At 44.1% G+C, this 20,293-nt stretch overlaps 1 protein-coding gene across 3 annotated transcripts in view; it reads right to left on the bottom strand.

The window, feature by feature from the left end:
• LOC101476671 (prospero homeobox protein 1) overlaps positions 1 to 12,028 on the bottom strand; it is a 32,883-nt gene extending 20,855 nt beyond the window's left edge. The window contains exons 1-4 of one of the 3 annotated variants that reach the window (XM_012916633.5): positions 11,611 to 12,028; positions 10,398 to 10,467; positions 4,879 to 6,933; positions 871 to 978 (exon numbers count right to left, since the gene is read on the bottom strand). In XM_012916633.5, coding sequence (XP_012772087.3) covers positions 871 to 978; positions 4,879 to 6,867 — 2,097 coding nt within the window. In that variant the 5' untranslated portion in view covers positions 6,868 to 6,933; positions 10,398 to 10,467; positions 11,611 to 12,028. Of the gene's footprint in view, positions 1 to 870; positions 979 to 4,878; positions 6,934 to 9,672; positions 9,898 to 9,965; positions 10,372 to 10,397; positions 10,468 to 11,610 lie in introns of those variants that run through there. The other 2 variants (XM_004541809.5, XM_004541808.6) reach the window with 2 other exon arrangements.
• Between the last annotated feature and the right edge of the window lie 8,265 nt (positions 12,029 to 20,293).

Below are 20,293 nucleotides of genomic sequence, written 5' to 3'. Positions count from 1 at the left end.
CATCCAAAGAAATCACGAGTGAAAGTCAAGTGAACCGCGAGTCACGGTTGGTGGTGACAGCACACAAGAGCAGAGGGGAGAAAAAAAGGGAACCGTTATCTTCTGATTTGAATGAGAAAACCTGGGTCTGTCACAGTGTTTACTCCTCTGTGTAGTCCAAAAAGAAGCATACATACATAAAAAAAAAAAACCGATAACACAAAACGACCATGTTATCTACAACGGCCATTGTGTTACTGGTCCTTTTTTTTCTTGTGCAGTATTGTTCTTCCTTTTCCAAATTTTTCGTTAAACTCCCAAGTGACGCTTGCACTTATCCCTTCTGTCTTCCCCGACTGAACTTGTTTGCTTCGCCTCTCCCTCCATTAAACCGTCCTCCTTACACCTGCTCAGATAACCACTCCTCTGTCTCTAGGCTCCATCCTCCTCTCTGCCCTCTCCACCCTTCCATTACTCATCCCGGTCTTTATCTTTAGAATACTTATAGGCTCTACAGCTCCCTCACGTAAACCCATTCCACTTCCTCTTCTTTCGTCTTTTGCATAAAGCCAATGCCTTAGTAAAGGAAACAACATCGTTTTAAGGGAAGACAAGTGTACATTGTTCGTGGCAACCGAAGCTGGCATATCACAATTAACAAATCAAACTTCCCCTTTTAAAGCAGGTGTGTTGGAAGTAGAGAAGAAACTGGAGCAAAAGACAAAGTCGGAGAAGGTGTCTGCCTGTCTTTCATTTGTTACACACGAGACAGCAAACAGAGAGATCGTCAAAGCAACATTAAAAGCAAATTATTGAAGGGTGTCTGGCAAAAATGGAAAGGTTTGTAAGGTCAAAGAAAGTCTGTAGATCATGAGCATGTTTTGGACTCACCTTGACATCAGAGAAATACATCTTGAGCATGTTAGAGCTTGGGTAGCGGGTATAGAAAAACATGAGCTTGGCCTTCTTCAGATGATTTGGGGAGAGACCTTCTTGGATCTGAAAACAGCTGGTATTAAGGAAAACGACAGTAGTTTGAGGGGGGAGAACATCAAAAATAAACTTCTACATCAAGCAAACACAGACATTGCCACAAACTAGAACTTGGTAATAAATGGCAGTAATTTTGGCAAGAAATAATCATTTGGATGGTGGGTAACCAAATTTCCTTTTAGGCATGAGTGCGGGGTTACTGCAGAGGGGGGTTGAGGAGGCTGAAGACAGTGCACCAAAGCAGAACCATTTGCTTGCAATTAGCATCGTGCGTATCAGGTGTGAGAGCGTCACGGTAAATAAAAAGCTGGCCAGCACTACAGCTCTTGCTTTTACATAAGGAGGCTCATTTCACAGTCAAAGCGAGCAAACGCCTTTGCCTACACCCTGTGCTAACCTCCGCCCCCCCCTAAAAAAAGGAAGAAGAAAAAAGGAGACATTTGCATATCACAGACAAAGACAGCAGTTAACGCCAGTGACGGGCAAGAAGGCCTAATGGCTTGGCGACAGCACATGCCAAGCCTGAATATGACTGTCTGATGTTGGCTTCATATCAGTGACAAAACAAGGTCTAGGAGATAGTCCTGAACACCGGCACAAAAACCCAGCTCGTGCTCACAGAGACTATATTCAAATACACGTCAGATTCCCTCGTCTTCCTAATGGATCGCCTGGATTGAGCAGCAGCGAGCGGATGGAGATGGGTTGGTGGGGGCACCTTGAGGGATAGCATGGTTCCAGCCTTCAATTACATCCCCCTCCTCCACCCCCTTGCTCCACCCCTGCCCCCCAGCTCCTCTGATGCTGCCAAACCCTTGGAGGAGCAAAAGAAGGAGGAGGAGAAGGAGAAGAGGGGCTCTGAGGCTTTGGACTCAGCCAGTGATGGGGAGAATGAAACACATCTGCGCCACCGAACGGCCCAAGCCATTTCCATGGTGAATTAACGGCCGTATAATGCAACTGATAATATCAATCTGGAGGATAAGACATTGAAAAGGGAACAAGGGATGGGGGGCGGGGGAACGTGTTAAAACCCCGGGCTGTTTCAACAAGGGTTTTCATCAGCGAGGCAGGGATTTATATCACACAGGAGATACAGCTCTAAGTTTTCCCGAAGACTGTTTACACTTGAGCGGACAGGATACATTGCTCGACATAATTTATGATGAACCGGGGTGACTGCGGCCGTTAAAATCAGTCAAGTGTCCAGATGTAGCTGTAACTATAGAGCGGGAAGAAGGCATCAGCTGCTCGATTGGATTGCCCTTGGCCTCGGGGTTACACGGCAAAGCCAGCAAATGCTGAACCACGCTGGGTTGGCTCCTTAAAGACCCTGTCTACTTTGTGTGATTCAGTAAGAGAGAGAGAGAGAGGGGAGAGTCAGTTGTATACGCAGCGAGGGTCTTGTGGGGGAAACCCTGGCAGGCTGGTGTTACTCTGACAGGCCTGGCCAAAAGAGCAGCACTTCACTTTCCACACCACACCATCTGCTCCGAGTGGAGGGGATACAATGGGATCTTCAGACAGAGCGAGCGAGAGGGAGAGGCAGAAGGAAAAGAGATCTCTGTTGCAATAAGGCAAGGTGGGATTTGTTTGAAGCCCCGCTTTTACACTTAGATTAATTTGTTTTTGCTTTTTCAATTAGTATACGGGTCGCTTCATCCCCCCCCCCCCCCCCCCCCCCTCTACGTCCTTATCGCCGAAATTAAAATTTGTTCTAAGACAAAGATGTTAAGGTCTCACCTCTCCGGTTATATCACCATACCACCTCCACTGAGCCACCAATTAAGAAGCTTCATATTTCCTAATGAGACATTTCTATTTCCAATTCACTCACAGCTTGCAAATGTAATTGTGATTGGACTTAGGGGTGGTGTGCAAGGCTATTATTTTGTCATGATGGTGCACTCACACCAGCTGGCCCACTGTTCGCCTGCCACATCTGACAAGACATCATCATTCTCACAACACTTCCCCAAAGCCCAAAGTCATGAGAGGAAAATAGCTGCTCTACTTCCTAATTCCAGGTGTAAGGACAAGAAAATTTGGAGTCGGACTGTGAACAAATGAGGAAATTGATAGCAGCCATCTGCTCCACAATACTGCCGAGACCTGGTGAACTTGAACACACCTCGCAAAATGTCTGACAAGCTGTCCCTGACTTCTGAGGCTTAGGGAAAAAAAAACACACTAATGGAAGCTGCTATAAAAACAGATGCAAATTCAAACAAACAAATTCATACATGTCACGCTAATTAAAATAAAGAATGCGCAAAACTATATCTCGTAAATGGCCAACTTTGCTTCGAAACCTGTGGATTGAGAAATAAAATATGAAAAAAATAAAAACAAGCACATGTCAAACACATGTGGACATGTTCTTTCGATTCTTTTCCATTTAAGAGTACGTCTGTTAATGCCCTGAATTTATAAATGCTACAATGAAAGCCACAGCATCTGGCATACGTGGTTTGATTGTTCTCTACTTTCTCTCAGTCTCTGTATGTCTCTCTCTTTTCATCCCTCCATCGGGAGCCTGTAGAAGCAAAGGATTATGGATCTCTGGAAAGCGTTCACCCTTGGGTCAGAAGACAAGACAAGGCGAGGTAATGAAAGATAAACAGCTCGCTGCAAACACCTGTTAACGTCCGCTTCAAAGAAAAGACAGAAAGGAGGGAGGAGGGGGGTGTGGGGGGTTGCAGGGAGGGAAAACAAAAAAAGAAGTATTTGGCTGCCAAGCAACAGCCGAAGGGCCCCCCGGGCTGTTGACAGATCTTTATGAAATGAAAAAAAGAGAGAAGAAACGACAATGATTGTGGGCTTTTTACAACAGCGATGGATGATAAGAGGAACACAAGAGAAAACACAAGCAATCATAAATATACATCTTTCCCGAATCCTCGGGCAAACCTTTTGTGACACGCACACACAAAAAGACACGCACACACGCATCCATGCACACAGACACACAAAAGGCTCTGCACTCAGGTGTGCACAAACGAGGGAACCAAAGTGTTAAGTGTACATATTCACTCGCTAATAATATCGACAACAGGTACAAAGCGGTAGGATTAATTAGTTAAGCACATAATGAATGTTAATGATACGAAGACAAAAAAAGGTAGTGTGACGCCAATCAAACTTTTATGAGGGTTAAGGGGTGTTGAATACTTAGGGACTAAGGAGGTACACAGGAAACGGAGAAGGCACTGAATGTTTAAGCTATTAGTCCCGTGTCCCCAGGGGATTCAATTTGAGCCTCCCATAGGGGATAGCCTCTTTATCCACAGGGCATGATTGGGGCACACAGGGGTTAAACTATAAGGCAGGCTATATAACACTATTGTGTGCCAAGTTCCAGGAAGCTATTCCCCTCCTTGCTCTTCCAGGCCATTTTTATAAAGAGAATTGGGGTGGTTAATGTCGTGGGGGGCCTAATCTTTTGCGAGTAAGCGATATGTGACAAGAAGGCTTTTAAAGCACTTAGGTTTGAAGATGGAAGAAAAAGCTGTAGGGTGCTGTGAGAAGGAAGAGGTATGAGTGTAAAAATAAATACAACAATGCAGTACAATGGAGAGGAGAACAGCAGTGGGAGGAAAAGTGATTCATCAACAATTTCTCAGTTTCTTAGGCTAGTTTCAAACATACTCAAAAAGATTTGATTTTTAACTCTTTGTGGCTCAGATGCAGTGTTTCGAACCTGTATCTATGGGGAATTACCACCAGAAATCTGATTTTTTTCCCCCCCCTGGCTTACAGAGGCATGAGATAGTCTGATGCCTCTGTAAGTTGGGACCACACAATGTTAAAACATTTATTTATTTGGCCTTTCAAGCGTCAAACGCAGCTGAGACCGATAACACGCGCACACTCACACGCACACCACCCTGATTTGTTAAAGGATACATTGCTGCCTGAGTAGGGTGAGATGTCAGCCATGTCCTGGAGATCACTGCACTCAGACTTGATGAGGGACAGGGAGAGCCCCTCGGCTGTGCTGCCGGGGTGTGCTGGAGAACAAGAGCGATGGTGGTGCCCCAGGTGATGACCTGACGACATCTTGGTCCTCAAGCTGGTGCTTTCCCTGGACAGGTCCATGGAGTCTGGTGAATTACGGTCCTTGCCTGTATAACTACCTGGGGGTGCGCCAAGAGGACTCTGGAAAGGGTAGCCCATGAGAGGCAGTGGAAAGGGGTGTCTAAATGATGGGGGGCTGAAGCCCATGGAGGCAGAGAGTGAGGAGGGGTGAAGGGCGGGGTGGTGGTTTCCACCGTGGGCACCCACAGCTGAGGCCTGGTGGTGGTGCTCACTGGGTGTTTTCCTCACTACTAAGGGCAGTGCCTCAGTTTGGTCATTGGTTGCGCCGGGGATCCCGGGCATGCTGGTAAAGGAGTCGAGCGGATTGGGAATGATGACATCGCCAAAGCACTGCAGCCTCTGGTTGGCGGTGTGAAAGTTGGGGTTGTCTCCATTGACAGCAGAAGGAAATCTTTCAGGAGGTATGGAAAGTGTAGGAAAGGCTTGCTGAGGTGTAGGGCGTGGAGGCTTTGCAAACACCTTAACCACTGTGTCCACCACCTGGGTCATGGCAGAATTGAGTTCCTGCTTCAGCGTTTCTGCCAGCTGTTTGCCTTCAGCATGCATCGAGGAACCCGGACCTCCGTGTCCTTTGTTCCTGCTAAGCCCTTCTCTTCTTGGCTTCTCTCCGTCAGCCAGCAGGGCTTGCTCCTGAAGCAATGCCCTCGCCCTGTCTATGAAATGGCCCGGATCCAGGTCAGACATCTCATTGTCTGAGCGCAAGTCATCTCCACCCCGATCGTCACCTCCGTTATCAGACCTGGCTGGGCTGTCCTCTGACATGTTTCCTATGTCATTGTGGAGGTCGTTGTGTTCTGAGTCATCAGTTGAGTCGTATATCTGAAAGAACTTCTCCTGCAGCTGCCGTAGTTGCTTCTGCATGTCCTCCAGCTGCAGTTTGAGCTGCCGTCGCTCTTCCTGCTTCTGTTCCTTTCTCTGGCATACCAGCTGGGTGAAGCTCTGCTGTTGCTGCTGTGGCAAACGCTGTTTACGCTTGTTCTCTCGGCTACTGCTGCACACCTCGCCTCCCCGTGGGCTGCTGGGGGCCTGCTGTTGAGACTGAGGAGGTGGGCAGTCCAGCTCCATGTCCCGTTCTCCATCCATATCATGGTCACGCTCATGACGGGTAGCAGCAGGTACTACCACGCTGGGGGAATGGCTCATGCCACGGATAATGTTCTCTACGCGAGCTCTCTTGGCACGCAGGTGTTCATCATTGAGACGTTCTATGTCAAAGGTGGCCAGGCCAGGAGGACGGCCAAATGGTGACAAACACTCTTGTGGGGTGCTGTCCTGGGAGGAGTTACTGCAGGCATCCTCTTGGGGAGCATCAGAACTTGCATTAGAGAGCCCTGATCCAGGGAAGCCAGAGTCCCCTCTATCACCCCGGTCCCCTCTTTCTCCCCTCTCGGGCCCTCCTCCATTTTTGGCGATGTTATTCTTGAGAAGCTGAGAGATAATGGTGGTGCCAGGGAAGGGCATCATGGTGTCCTCGTATGAGTTGGCCCTCTTCAGTAGCTTTCGGAGTACATTGGACTTGGACTCACTGTCACTAGCTGACACAACGCCAGGCCCACCATGTGGCTGCACAACGGAGCACTCCATGGAGTCGGTGTCTGATCCGTGGTGAGAATGAGAGCTCAAAGAGTTCATGGCACTAAAAATGGCTGCTTTGGCGCGGGCAATGTTATCAGTGGTGGCTGTGGTGACTGCTGCTGTGGAGGAGGATGTGCTGCCCACGGTCCGCTTAACACCAATGTCCACACGTCTTCGCTTGGTCTGTCTGTTCAGGAGGGAGTCGCTGTCATGGTCCGGCATCACGGGCTGCTGCTATTGGGCCATATCCCACACACCCAGTCCTCTAGGATCAAAGCCTCTGAGTACCTGGAGGGGGAAAAAAATCACAGCTGCATGACTCACCAAAGTGAAAAATATTTTCAGAATCTAACTCCCTCACTTCGGCCTGTCCTTAAGCAAGAACCAAAGCTGTACCAAAAAAAAAAAAAAAGAAAGAAAGAAAAAAGCTTAAACATTTTTTCATATACTGAAAAAGTCAGAATCCGTTAACCTCTAGAGAATTGGAGTAGCCGATTCGATGGGTCTAACCTAAAGATATTTTTCTCAAAGCAGCAGGGAGTACCTCGTCTTAGTTTCTGCAAGTGATGAACGTTAAACATTCATGATTACATTTAGGTAGTAAGGACACAGGGCTAAAGGGAGACGGGGTCAGAATTAGGCCTTGGCTCGACATTCCAGGGCAAAGTCCTACATTTTATCCTGTCCCATGTTACATGCTGCGCGACACTGAACCAATTCCCACGGAACACAAAGCTGCATAAAATTATGATAATTACTTAAGTACTTGTCCTCATTTCCATGATTGTGCAGTGAGAGCCAACGTAGGAGCTCACAAAATCAAATAAAAAGAAACAGGGTTAAGATCATCAAAAAACAAAAAAACATGCAGGAGGATGCCGTACACATTCTACATATCACTGCACACACTGAAGCCTAAAACGCTGTCGGTCAATTCAACAAGAAATTTCAAAATATTTAAAACCACGTTTAGTCTTTGCGCAATTGTAAAAGTCCTGCATTCACATTAATCAATATGGCCATCATATCGTACTCAATGGGAAAAGTGACACAAAAAAGAAACACAAAATAGGCCTATTGATTATGGTGCCAGCATGAGCTCACTTCTGTGTTTTTTGTTTGTCTTTTCATCTGGCAAGGGCAGTTAATTCTGCTCAAATGAATAGGTCACGCGGGTCAACTCTGGCAAGGAGCAACTTAAAGCGCTCTTACAAAAAACCCTAATGCCCTTCTGAAAGCAAAACGTTTTGTCAGTACAGGGCTGCATCAATAATGCTATGTAAGCAGCGGTGGCAGTGCCTCAGTCAGAGCCATATCAGATGCAGCCTATCTCAAATGTTATTGTCAGAAACAATTTAATATTTCTGTAAAAAAAATTACATATTTTGAGGTGAGTCATTTGTGAATTGTTTCAGTGTTTTCTTAGGATAAAAGTGTAGGTGGACATTTTTATTTTAATTTTTAAACAAGACAGTTTTTGTCAGGACTCGCAATGGCTCAGTCAGAAAATGATAAAATCTAATGAATTTAAGGTAACTTAATTTTTTATAGTGTGCAAACATAAAAAATATTGATTTGGCTCACATGGAAATGCAGCTGCAGTCATGTCACATGGCGGATTCAGATCTATGTTTATAATTTAACATTCAAAGGCATTCATTTCGAAGGCTCTCTTTGAAGTGCAAGTGAAAGCAAACAGCAGGAGAAATTTCTCTCTTTTGATTCAGGAATACTTTTTCCTCAGCTACAACTAAAAGAAATGTATCATCTTTACATTGTCAGTGCATGTGAAAAGACTTTTTAAAAGACTTCTGTCTTGCCACTAAGGCCCACACTTTCACACTGCATGCGCACACACACACACACACACACACACACACACACACACACACACACACACACACACACACACACACACACACACACACACACACACAACATCGCTGTTGGCTTTGTTGCAAACTGTGCAGTGTGGTGCACATGTTGCACATGGTATTTGATGTAATTCAGGGAGGAAAAATTACATTTTGTAGCAGATAAAACTGTGAAAGTACAGACTTACTGGATGCACACTGGGTTAAACTGTGACACCAGTATTCTAAAATAAAACATTTGATAAATGCCTTTGGCTCAGGTCGTGATAGCCATATCCAGGCATACAGACAAGACCTGATACATCCACACGAGTAAAAAAAAAAAAAAGAAAGAATGAAAGAAGAAAAAACGCACTTCACTGTCTCGGGAAACTTGCTTGAAATAGTCACCAGCACCTGTCTTTGCCGAACACGCACCTGTCCCCTATTGCCCATGCGCACTCTCACACTCTCCCGTTCTCTCTCTTAAAGAAAAAAAACTTGCAACAATTTTAAGCATCTGTCATACTCACATACAGAAATTCACTCAAACTTAAAGGATACACCTTAATTAAAAACTCATAAACAATACACGCATAAAAGGACCATTTAAACCTCTCACGGAAAAAAAGGAAAATGCAAAAAGTTTTTTTTAAAGGAGCAAAGTTCAAGTTTTAAACTCAATTAAAAATAATTCTTTAAGGTTTGAACTAAAAGTCCGGCAACATTTCTTCAAGTGAGACTGAAATCTGTTGGTTTGGATATCTGTTTAGTTGCCAGCGAACAGACTTGGATATCAAAAGAGTTGCGCACACAATCGAAACACTGCGCTTTATCACATCTGTCCTAGAGAGCTACCGCACAAGATAGAAACCCCATTTACCAACCGGGAGGGCTGAGTACCTCGGTAGTTTACTGTGCAAGACTCTTTGTTTGACTTATCAATTAAAAAAAAAAACCCGTAATGAGTCGAAATAAGACTTAGCCAATGGGACAAAGACAATATGAGGTCATAGCAAATTCACAGTTTACAATAAGCGCGGAGGAGAGCCAAACACATGAAGCCTAAAAAAACAAAAAACAAAACCCAAAACAAAACCAAAAAACCAACCAAAAACAGCCCTTGTTAGAAATCACGATTCCTTTCGCACAAAAACTCGCTTCCCAAACTTACTTTTTTAAAGTTGGGAAATCAACTTGATCTCTGTGCTTTGATGAGGAAGGCTGGGCTACCGCTCGCAAATCATCCTCGAGACAAACACGGGCTGCTCGCGCAACTCTCACCACAGATCAAGATGAGGGTACGAAACAGAGCAAATAATGTCGTATCGAAATGATTAGCAGTTGATTACCATAATAAATTTCCCCGTTAACGATGTTTGATTTGTTTATTTTTTCCGCCCACCGTGCGCAGGCGAGGCAGAACGAGAACAAGAGAGGGAGGTATCCGAGGACAAGGTTACTTACCCTTTTGATGAAGAGGGGGACAACCTGAACTCCTGCGGGGGGGAAAAATGAGAATACGCGCAGGGCACCGAGGATTGTTGTATGCTGGAATATAACAGTGTCTCAGAGAATGAAGAGCTGGAATAAAGTCGGCGACGCGAGCGAAAAGAACAAAATAGGGGAAAAATATAGAAGATGAAAAGAGCTCTTGCGCGTCGGTCTCTCCCTCTATCCTGTGCTGTGTGAAAGAGTGAGAGACATAGAGAGTATGCTAGAGAGAGAGAGGGAGAGAGAGCGCGAGACCGCGTGTATGTGTGTCTCCGAGGCGCACTGGATGCAGAGGACTGGATGCTGGAGCGCTCCTCCGCCACTAAGATCCACTTTAAGACACGGCTGAAGGAAACAGGAAGACGTGCGCGTCATGAGCGGCGTGATGTAACGGTCGCAACCTACCAATAAGAAGCGTCCGTCGGGTCCGGAGAACAACTCGCTGAACTTGACCAGAGAATGGGACTTGAGCATGCTACCAAAGAGAGAGAGAGAGGAGGAGAGAGAGAAAAAAAGGAAATAGCAGTCTTACTAATGTTTCTTCACAAATCACCGACGACGCGAGTAAGAATCGTTACACACTTTGACATGACACTTCTTAAGCAGCGGGGAAAATCACAACACACAGACACACACATACACATGGCTATGTTATTTATTTTCATGGTTATTCTTTAAAAAAAAAAAAAAAGAAAGTTTCTGTAATAAACGGTTTAAGTGCTGCGTAGTCCCAGGAAATGTGGAATAAAGTGTCAGTAGCTTCAGCCAAGAATTTTGAATGTTTTTGAAATAATAATTGTTGGGAATATGAATCAAATAAATTGATTCATTTCGAAACGGATTAAAAATCATATTAAAGTTATTGTTAACAGTAAACGTTGTACCGTTTTTACGCAAATGTCTCCAGACATCTTTCAGCCTTCGTTTTATTTGTTTGCAATAAATTTCAAATTAAAGGTCTCTTTTGGAATCCAGTTTTTTTTAACCCTTCTGTTATTTCAAGTTTCGATCATACTCGATTAGGCATTCTTTCAAACCCAGCCATCTTTAATGATTGGAATATAATAATATTAACTGTGTAATTTGATCCTTGTATGTCAGAGGAAACTATGCACGGCGTATTTTTTTTTTAGATCAGTCATGGGTATATACCGCATATACTTTTTTGTTTTATTTTTATCTTTCCGGCAAAAACACTGCCACACGTTTAGACCGTGCATTCTCGTGGGGGACAAACAAGTTGGGGGTCACTTGAGTATTGGGGGATAAAAATGGCATGTAGAGATATTTTACGCACGCGGGTTTCTCATTGGTTGCACCCAAGTCTGATTAATGGACGAGTAAAGCAAAGCAGCACATCACGCTTACAGCTCTGCTTTTGAATTCAGATTATCCAGAGAAGCCACTGTCTGAAGAAAACTAAACATCACTTTTGTAAAAAGCTCAATTAAGAGCCGAATATCGTCACGAAGCTTCTGTCAGCTTGCTGTCACTAAAATATCCCCCCTAAAGATGAATTCTAACCTGGTGGTAAAACGAAGAAGAATAAAGAAAAAGAATTTACCTGTATGTTTGCAAACCAAATGATTTTCAACATATTATTAGTTTTTCCACCCACCTGTAACACAACCTTGCGCACAGTGACACCTGATCCTTTCCACGAGGCTTCTGATTTATGAAATGATGACGGCTGCTCGCTCTCAGTCCTCCTGCTTTCTTACAAACTGGATGCTTCATCATAACACAGCCGCTTTTGCGCGCGGCTAAACAAATGTTTTAACCTTCGACATTTACAACAGGTGATATTCACAATTTTTTCTTAATATTACGAACATTTTACTGGGGCTGGATTTAATGTTTAGGATTGAGAGAATTATTTTATTCGATTGTTTTTGAGGGTACATGGCACATTCATCTATACTGCTGATCTTACGTTCCAGGTTGGCAAATAATAGTTTTCAGAAGAAAATTATTATTATAATTAAAATTATTATTATTATAGTAACGTAAAAACTTGATTTTTCATTTTTTTCTTTCTCAAATTATATTTAACAAATGTTTTTAAAACGGTTTAAAAAGTTCTTGCACAATTGCTCATGAAATCAGCTATTTTTATTCCATGCTTCTCGCTTCGGATCCATTTTGTTGCACGTTTTTCTTTTTTCTTTTTTCTTTTTCTTTTTCCTTCTTTCTTCTTTCTTTTTTCTTTTTTTTTTATCCTACTGAACAAACAGGATCCTAAAGTACTTAACGAGAAATCTTATTTTCCATATGCCCCTCTGTCAGGCGCCAAAAAGGAAAAGGCGAGTCTCTTTTCCATGTCGCAAGCAAGTGTTTTTTAGGACGAACGAATTGCAACGAAGTCAGCAAAGTTTGGTGTCTGGAGTGGCTTTTCCAAAGCAGGTGTCCCGGCCCCCCTCCTGCTCCCTAACTGGCCTGTGGCTGATTTGGCCTCGGCTCCCCTGGGTGCCGTCGGTGCGCACACAGGCTGGAAAAACAGGCCGGGACATTAAAGAAAGCGTGTTTGGAAAAGGAAGACTCGGATGAGGTGTAGAGGAAACGTGTGGTTTAACACTGGCTGCTCTTATCGCGGCCCATTCCAGGTGGATCAACCCGTGGATTTGTTTCAAACTCCCTCTCTCCTCCCCACCACCACCACCTCTTTTGGATCGAGTGCGACACACCTCGATGCCCAAGACTGATAATACGCTCTGACATTGCGCACTGATGGCCGAATTTACTGACATATTTATTAGAGCTGTGCCCAAATGCAGAAGGAGGGAGGCTACAAAAACAATATTTCTCCCAGAGGTGTTATAAAGCCACATTTTTATCTCGTGCTGAGTGGTAATAAGTGCACGCACTCGGCGCATGGTATGTCGAAGTGGAGAGGAGCCAGTGGATTTTTCCTTAGTATGAATTTTGATCAATGTCGCCATTATTATTATTATTATCACTGTTATTATTATTATTATTATTATTATCTATTATTATTATTAAGCCGGTGGAGATTTCATGAATTTAAGTTTCCTGAATTAATGAAAGAATGAATATTATTTGGCAGAAGAAGAAATCTCTTGAGCAGCAGTTATAAAATGACCTTAATCAGATAATGACTTGATGAGCTCCTACAACAGCTCATTTCTTTTCAGAGAGACAGTTTTTGGAGAAATGAGAGAGCGACACAGAGAGAGAGAGAGAGAGAGAGAGAGGGGGGGGGGAGAGAGAGAGAGAGAGATTTGCGAAATCATAAGCAGGGCGAGATGGTAGCGCTAAAAGCTGTTTTGTTCCGGAGAGGTCTCCGGGTCCCTGAATAAAAAGGTTTAGGAGACAGGACAGAGGAGAGGAGAGGAGGATTTCGGGATTCGAGTGTAATAAGTGAGTAGGAGTCTGAAGTCCTTGTTGGGCCTCATGTCCAGGACTTAATGTATTCAGCTTTCACGGCGGAGATGAGGATGCAGGAGGAAAATGTGCACTTGTTTTTGTGGTCAAGGTAAAATGGAATCTGAAATATAAGAAAGCTCCATAAGGCCCCAGCGCTGTAGTAAAATAACAGCAATTTACACATGTTTATTAATGATATTACTCCTTGGCTACCGGGTTGTGATAACTGGCACAGTGTGTTTACCCCCCCACTCCGCAACCACTACCACCCTCCGTGACCCACATCTCTCTTTCTAGGCTACAAGTAGTGGCGATTATGGAGGCGTGTGCTTGTGCGCGTGCGTGCAAGAGGTGGCGGGGGTTGGGGTCATCCTCTATCGCCTGTTTTATGGCAGTTCACACGCACGCACACAAAACACACACTATCTTAAATTCAAATATGCTTTATTTGCATGAATGGGTATTGGCCATAGCTGCAGAAGCAAATGTATGACACAACATAAAGAGAAGCTAACAGGGAAATATGAGATGCATGTGCAAACCAAACACGGAGCAATGATAAACAGTGACACACACACACACACACACACACACACACACACACACACACACACACACGAAGACGGCACATGTAAAAATATTTCCATGTATATATATATGTTTATTCTGACATTCGGGATAAGGTCTGGGGGATAAAACACACCTTTCTACAGATTAACCCAGTTTCCAACAGTTAGATATGAACCTGTTCGCTCAAACATCTCATGGATCTTGTCAGGCCTGCCTGAAAATAATAGCCAATTAAAAGAATGCTGCTCAGTGAGGCTGACGGGAATATGGCTGCAGTCGAACTCATTAAAATCACAGATGCCGCATATTCCGAACATCGTACATCTGCTTTGGACGCGTAAAATCTGACTATAGCTTTACGTTAACGTGTCGCTCTGATTTCTGTTAAGTCTGAGTAAATTATTTCTTGGAAGAATCTTTTTCTTTTTTTTTTTTTTAAATCATTGGCTATGACGGGAGCTGGGCTAAAGTCAACAGGAACGAAGGGCGCACTCACACATATCAGCACACACACCCACACACACACATACAGAGGGGCACACACACAGCGCCTTGGAGGTGCTTGGGCGAACAGACATGCTGGGAAATCGCCTGGAACTGTATTAAGCCTGACGTCCTTAAAACAAACAATGGCACCATGAAATAAGGGCTTATGCGCTCAAAGTCAAAGAGCCCCTTTAGCAACTCTCTCTGTTTATCTCTCCCTCTGTCTGACACACACACAAGCTCTCTCTCGCGCGCGCGCACGCACTCACCATTTCTTGGGGGGTTACACACTCAGGCTCGCAGCTCCATCGGGAGGGGACCAACTTTGCTCCTATGAACTCTCACCTGTCAACATGGAGCAGAGGACTTTACTTGGTAAACATGAAAGGACTTTAGCTGTTTACTTCTGGCGGTGACTTAGCCTGATTTATCCCACTGCAAAGCCACGGTCACAGCTAGTTATGCGAGTGCTTTTCAAGGCGAGGTTAAATCCACACCGATCCCCGTTCAATAATGGGACGATTTGAATGCGTAGCTGCATTTTCAGCGACTTCAGTTATTTCCACTGGTCACCTGTCTGTGCTAGTCCAAGCTGATTTGACTGGATTAAAGTGACACATCCAGGTAAACGTTTGGTGTGGCTTAAGATGCCATCGCCCCATATAAGTTATGATTACACTAAAAATCTCGTCATTTTTCGAATTTAAAAACAACTCTTTACCAATGAACTCTGATCATATGTTTTTTTTCCCCCCAAACATGGTGGCCCCGTGTCCACAAATAAAGCAGCATCACCTTCTATGTTTTTCGGTGTAGTGTGGCATCAAGCTCTGCATCTGCACCACCTCTGCCTGCAGTTCTTTTCTTTTCCCCCCATTTAAAAAAAAAAAAAAAAACTTCCACAGCCACAGAGCCCCCGTCTGAATATGCTGTTTGAAAAAAAAAAGGAAAGGCAAGAGCTGTAGCAGATAAGCGGCGGTCTGTTTTCACTCCTCTGATCAGCGGTAATTATATTTGTTGGCGTGGAGGCAAGTGGTCCTCCCCGGGGGGCGTATTGTACTCGACTCACTCCATGTCATAAAACAAAATTACAAGGAAAGGAGAAGATATCCTACAATAACAGAGGCGAGTCATGAAATCAAAGAGGAGCTAAATTAAATCTGAAGAGGGGGGGGAAAAAGTCACGGAAAATACATTAGTGCTATGAAGGACAAGGGCAGGGGGCCTCAAATAAAACGCAGGTTAATGAGTTTTTAATAGCTTCTACGACTATATGGTTGGTTAACAGGCACACATACACCTACCCTGACACACACACACACACACACACACACACACACACACACACACACACACACACACACACACACACACACACAAAGCCTTCTCCACCTCACTGAGACGTTTAAGAGTAATTAGTGATCATTTAAGCTTACCTGTGCTTCAGCCTATCCGCACTTACCCAAATACTATAAAGAGAGGCGTCTATATGGTCTATAGTGACAGGCTTAAGTAGCTTTAAAGTGCCTCTCTCACCACATATTAGTCTCCGGTTATAAGTTTAGCTCTTTGAAACAGTCTGCTCTCCTGTTACAGTAGTGGACATTCACACTTCTCCTCCTACCTGTTGGCACCCTCTTGCCTGCTTTATGTATCTGTGTAACCTCTGACGTGCAGCGTGGATGTCTGGCCTGCTTTACCCAGCAGGACCTCCCCAGCAGAGTGGCCTTTTGCTGGTGACCTCTCATTGACCTCTCACACCAGAGGAGCTCAGTCTGCCTTAGCAGAGGTCAGCGGGAGGGTAAGAGTTATAATTGGCCTGTAAACACATACATGGAAACAGAGACACACATAAACACATACACAGACTAACACTCACCTTTGAGGAGAGTGCTGATTTCTGGTTACTCGTTACCAGCTTATCAAAATAAACACAACTCAAATAGGGAAATATTGTTATTCTTGTGCTCCTCTGTGTGTCTGCTCACTGTAGTTACTTTGCAAATTAAGATTTGACATCAAATTAAATTTACCTAGTTTATGGACTGTGACGGTCCATTCTTATGTATATTACCCAGTACATAAATTTAGTATACTTAGATCACATTAAAATGCAAGGAGATGTTATACCATTGAGTTATAATGCACAATGTAGGGGTCATTTTTGTGACTTTTACTTAAGTAAAGGATGTCACTACTTGTTCCACTAGTGTGAATTTCACCATGACATTACTTTACTGTCTCCCATAGTTTTTCTATTAGTTACTGTGTTTTACATTACCTATAGGATCAAGTGTTAATGTATGCATGTAGCTTGTAATTACGCACCATCTATCCTCTGTTGGGCCATGCATGAACATGCCCCAACCACAGGTTAAAAACCAGCAGCCTCAAACTGCTCATTTAAGTTAATGCACACACACACACACAGAGGGCACGCACACTCGAGAATCTGCTGTGCATATACACGGGCTCATGTTAATGCAAACGCGTACACACGCACACGGCGTTTTCAAAGACTTCCCTGTGGACAGAAGCGTCTGCCAGCGCTGCTATAAATCACATTGAGGCTGGTGCTGAGGGCAAGGCGCACCTTGTCCACATCGCCCCCACTCCTGGGCTGAATAAACCATAACATCCTGCCTCTCGTGCTGCCCGACGCCCTCTGAGCATGACCCTAGAGGAGACCCCCCCCCGCCCCGATGCCCTCATCTGCCCTCCTCCTCCTCACTCCATCCCCGTCATTGTTCCCCCCTCCTTTCCAGTCTAACTTGTCTATCTTTAGGAATTTTAGCTGTTGCTGTGGACTTTTGGGCAGGGCTCTGTTTACTTGGAACAATACACAACCCCCTCCTCATCTTAATTTAGGACCTTTTTTCATTCCAATGACTTCCTGCTAAAAGAGTGGGATTAGTGAGGGGGGGAGCAGAGAGAAGGCGAACACTGAACAGCAAAACAGCAGGAAGCAAGCATTTATGGGGGTGGGCGGGGGGGGGGGGGGGGGGGGGGATGGGATGCTGACACCCTCATCCTGTCGTGTGCCTACTTGGCACAGGTGTTCTCGGCCAATCAGCTCCCTCTGTTCCATTTACCTCAGGGTGTGCCGAATTTGGCTGAGAAGGTGCACCTTCCTTTCATGACCCTCTCTGGAGGAAGTATAATGTTTCTGGAAAGAAGGAGAGGACTTTGCAGACCGGTCAGGAGAGCCAAGTGTACAGGCTTATAATAGAGCAGATAGCAAACAGACACATAAAAGTGAACAAAGACCTTATGAAGTGTTGAGTTATCTACTGACTATGGTTCCCTTGATTTTTATGGCTGCAGCGGGAGAAGCTAAGCAAACAATCCACGCAGTGGTTGGTTCTTGGCATTCCAGTTGAAGGTCTTACAGTAGACAAAACCCACATTGGAAAAGAAAATCTCAGCTGTGTGTTGCTTGGCATGAAACCACCGCGCTGATTACTTCCTCTAAAATTCAATTTCTAAAATATCTCACAGTTGCCAATAAATCCAATGATATGCAAGAGTGTGTTTTAATTTAAAATGCTATTTTCTGAGAGAAAGGTGGTTGAGATGTTTTTGGGTTTTTTTAATACTTTGTTGAAGCACAGTTACAATATGTTTGGGGAAACTAAATAAATGTAGCACTGTATTTATTTTTTTTAAGTTGCGTGGTGTAATGAAATAAAATGAAAATAAATTAAAGTGCAACAACTTTCAAATGATTTAAGCACTAAATCATCACATGACAATGTAATAAAATGTTGCTTTCAGTGAACATGTTATCATTTTGAATTTGATTGTCAGTGTTTCAGAAAAAGCTGCTACATGGATAAGAAACGACTGGAAATCTTGTATAGTGTTAAATTCACACATGGGCAAACGTCACACAACTACTTTTTAACCCAGTAACAGCTCAACAACATGACTGGGTATCAAAGGGGTCTTTTTGAGGGAATGTTGGGGAGGAGGTTTGAAATGCTGACTCCCTCTGTGGAGGCCTTATTAATTACTTTACAATTAATATAAATGACAATTGGGGAAGCTAGAACATGTATAGAGGCCATGTAAATGGTAAATAATGCATATGTATACAGGATTTGGAGAAATATATGTTACTGTCTAGACAATACTTCCAATCCATCCATCCATCCATCCATCCATCCATCCATCCATCCATCCATCCAACCAACCAACCAACCAACCAACCAACCAACCAACCAACCAACCAACCATCCCTTTAATGCTTATCCAATTTAGGATTACAGTAGCCTGAAGGTATCACAGTCAGAGGGTATAATCAATTTAGAATACATGATAACTCATGCATGTCTTTGAACTGTGGAGGAAGCTGGAGTACATGGAAAGAACCCATGCATGCATAGGGGGAACATAAAAGCTTCACACACAAATATCCCAGCTGGTTGGTGGATTCAAACCCAGAAACATTTTCTGCGGGGAGACACTGCTGGCAGAGGGGTTCTTGGTTATGTCAGCATGGTAATGCCAAACCAAATTCTGCATCTTGCATGGTTACATAATGAATAAAAATATATGACAAAAAGTTTCTAAACCTCTGAACGGAAGAAAGAAATGCTCGCAAATGCTTGTACCGTGTTAAACAGAAGTAAGAAACCCACAGTTTGAAGTTTACACACTAATATTTGGTAAAATATCTCATAGCAATTTCCATACAACCAGTTGCTTTTGGTGGCCATCAACAAGACTCTGGCGTAATTTTGGCAGGACCACTCTTCCTGGCAGAATTGGCAGAGGTTGGTTTCTGGGCTTGGTTCACACATTTTAATAGGGTTGAGTATTTAGTATTTAGTATTTAGTATTTATTTATTTATTGTCATTGTCAAGAACAATGAAATTGCGTTTGGGGCTTCCATACAACCCCAAAAAAAGAAGAAAATAATAAATACCCCTTAAAACCCAAGTGTACATATTTAACCCAGTGTGACTCCAATGCAATAAGACAATCCTTAGCAATAATGTTCGTAGAAATTCAGACAAAGACCTGAGAAACATGACAAAATACAACAATGCAACCCATTCAATATTATTGTACTGTGAGATATGATATCAGATATGATAGTTATCTATTTAAGAAAGAGGGGGGGGGGGGCAGGAGGGGGAAGAGAATAAAGATATGATGCACCAATGCAGACCAGTTCATTGCTATTAAGAAGTTGGATATGGTTATTGTCCGTGAGAGGGGGGCAGAGAGTTCAGGAGCCTCACAGCCTGTGGATACAGGCTGTTGGCCAGTCTGGATGTTCTGGCCTGTATAGACCTGTACCTTCTCCCTGAGGGCAGCAGATGGAAAAGGTGGCGCGCAGGGTGATGTTGGTCCCGCAGGATACTGTGCACCCTCCTCAGACAGCGAGTGGGGAAGATATTACTGATCTCTGGCAGACTTGTTCCAATAATTCTGCCAGCTTCTTTCACCACCCGCTGGAGTGCTTGCTGATCGGCCTTGGTGCAGCTGGGGAACCACACTAGAAATCCATACGTCAGAACGCTGCTGATGGCACAGTTGTAGAAGTTCAACATCAGAGATCTGGGAATGTGTGCGCTCCGCAGTCTCCTCAGGTAGTAGAGGCGCTGTTGGGCCTTCCGTACAACTGAGGTGATATGGTTGCCCCAGGACAGGTCCTCGGTCACAGTTACCCCCAAGAATTTAAAACTGCTCACCCTCTCCACCGCCTCACTGCCAATGAAGAGAGGCAGATGGTTGTTATGACCCCTCTTCCGGAAATCTACAATGATCTCCTTGGTCTTTTTGGTGTTTAAGACCAAGTTATTGTCGTGGCACCATGACTCTAGTTGTTGCACCTCTGTCCTATAGTTTGTCT

This window comes from Maylandia zebra, linkage group LG15 (assembly GCF_041146795.1).
Source record: "Maylandia zebra isolate NMK-2024a linkage group LG15, Mzebra_GT3a, whole genome shotgun sequence".
Taxonomy (NCBI): Eukaryota; Metazoa; Chordata; class Actinopteri; order Cichliformes; family Cichlidae; genus Maylandia; species Maylandia zebra.
Note: the sequence above shows the minus strand (reverse complement) of the source record. Positions and strands in the feature narration are given on the sequence as shown.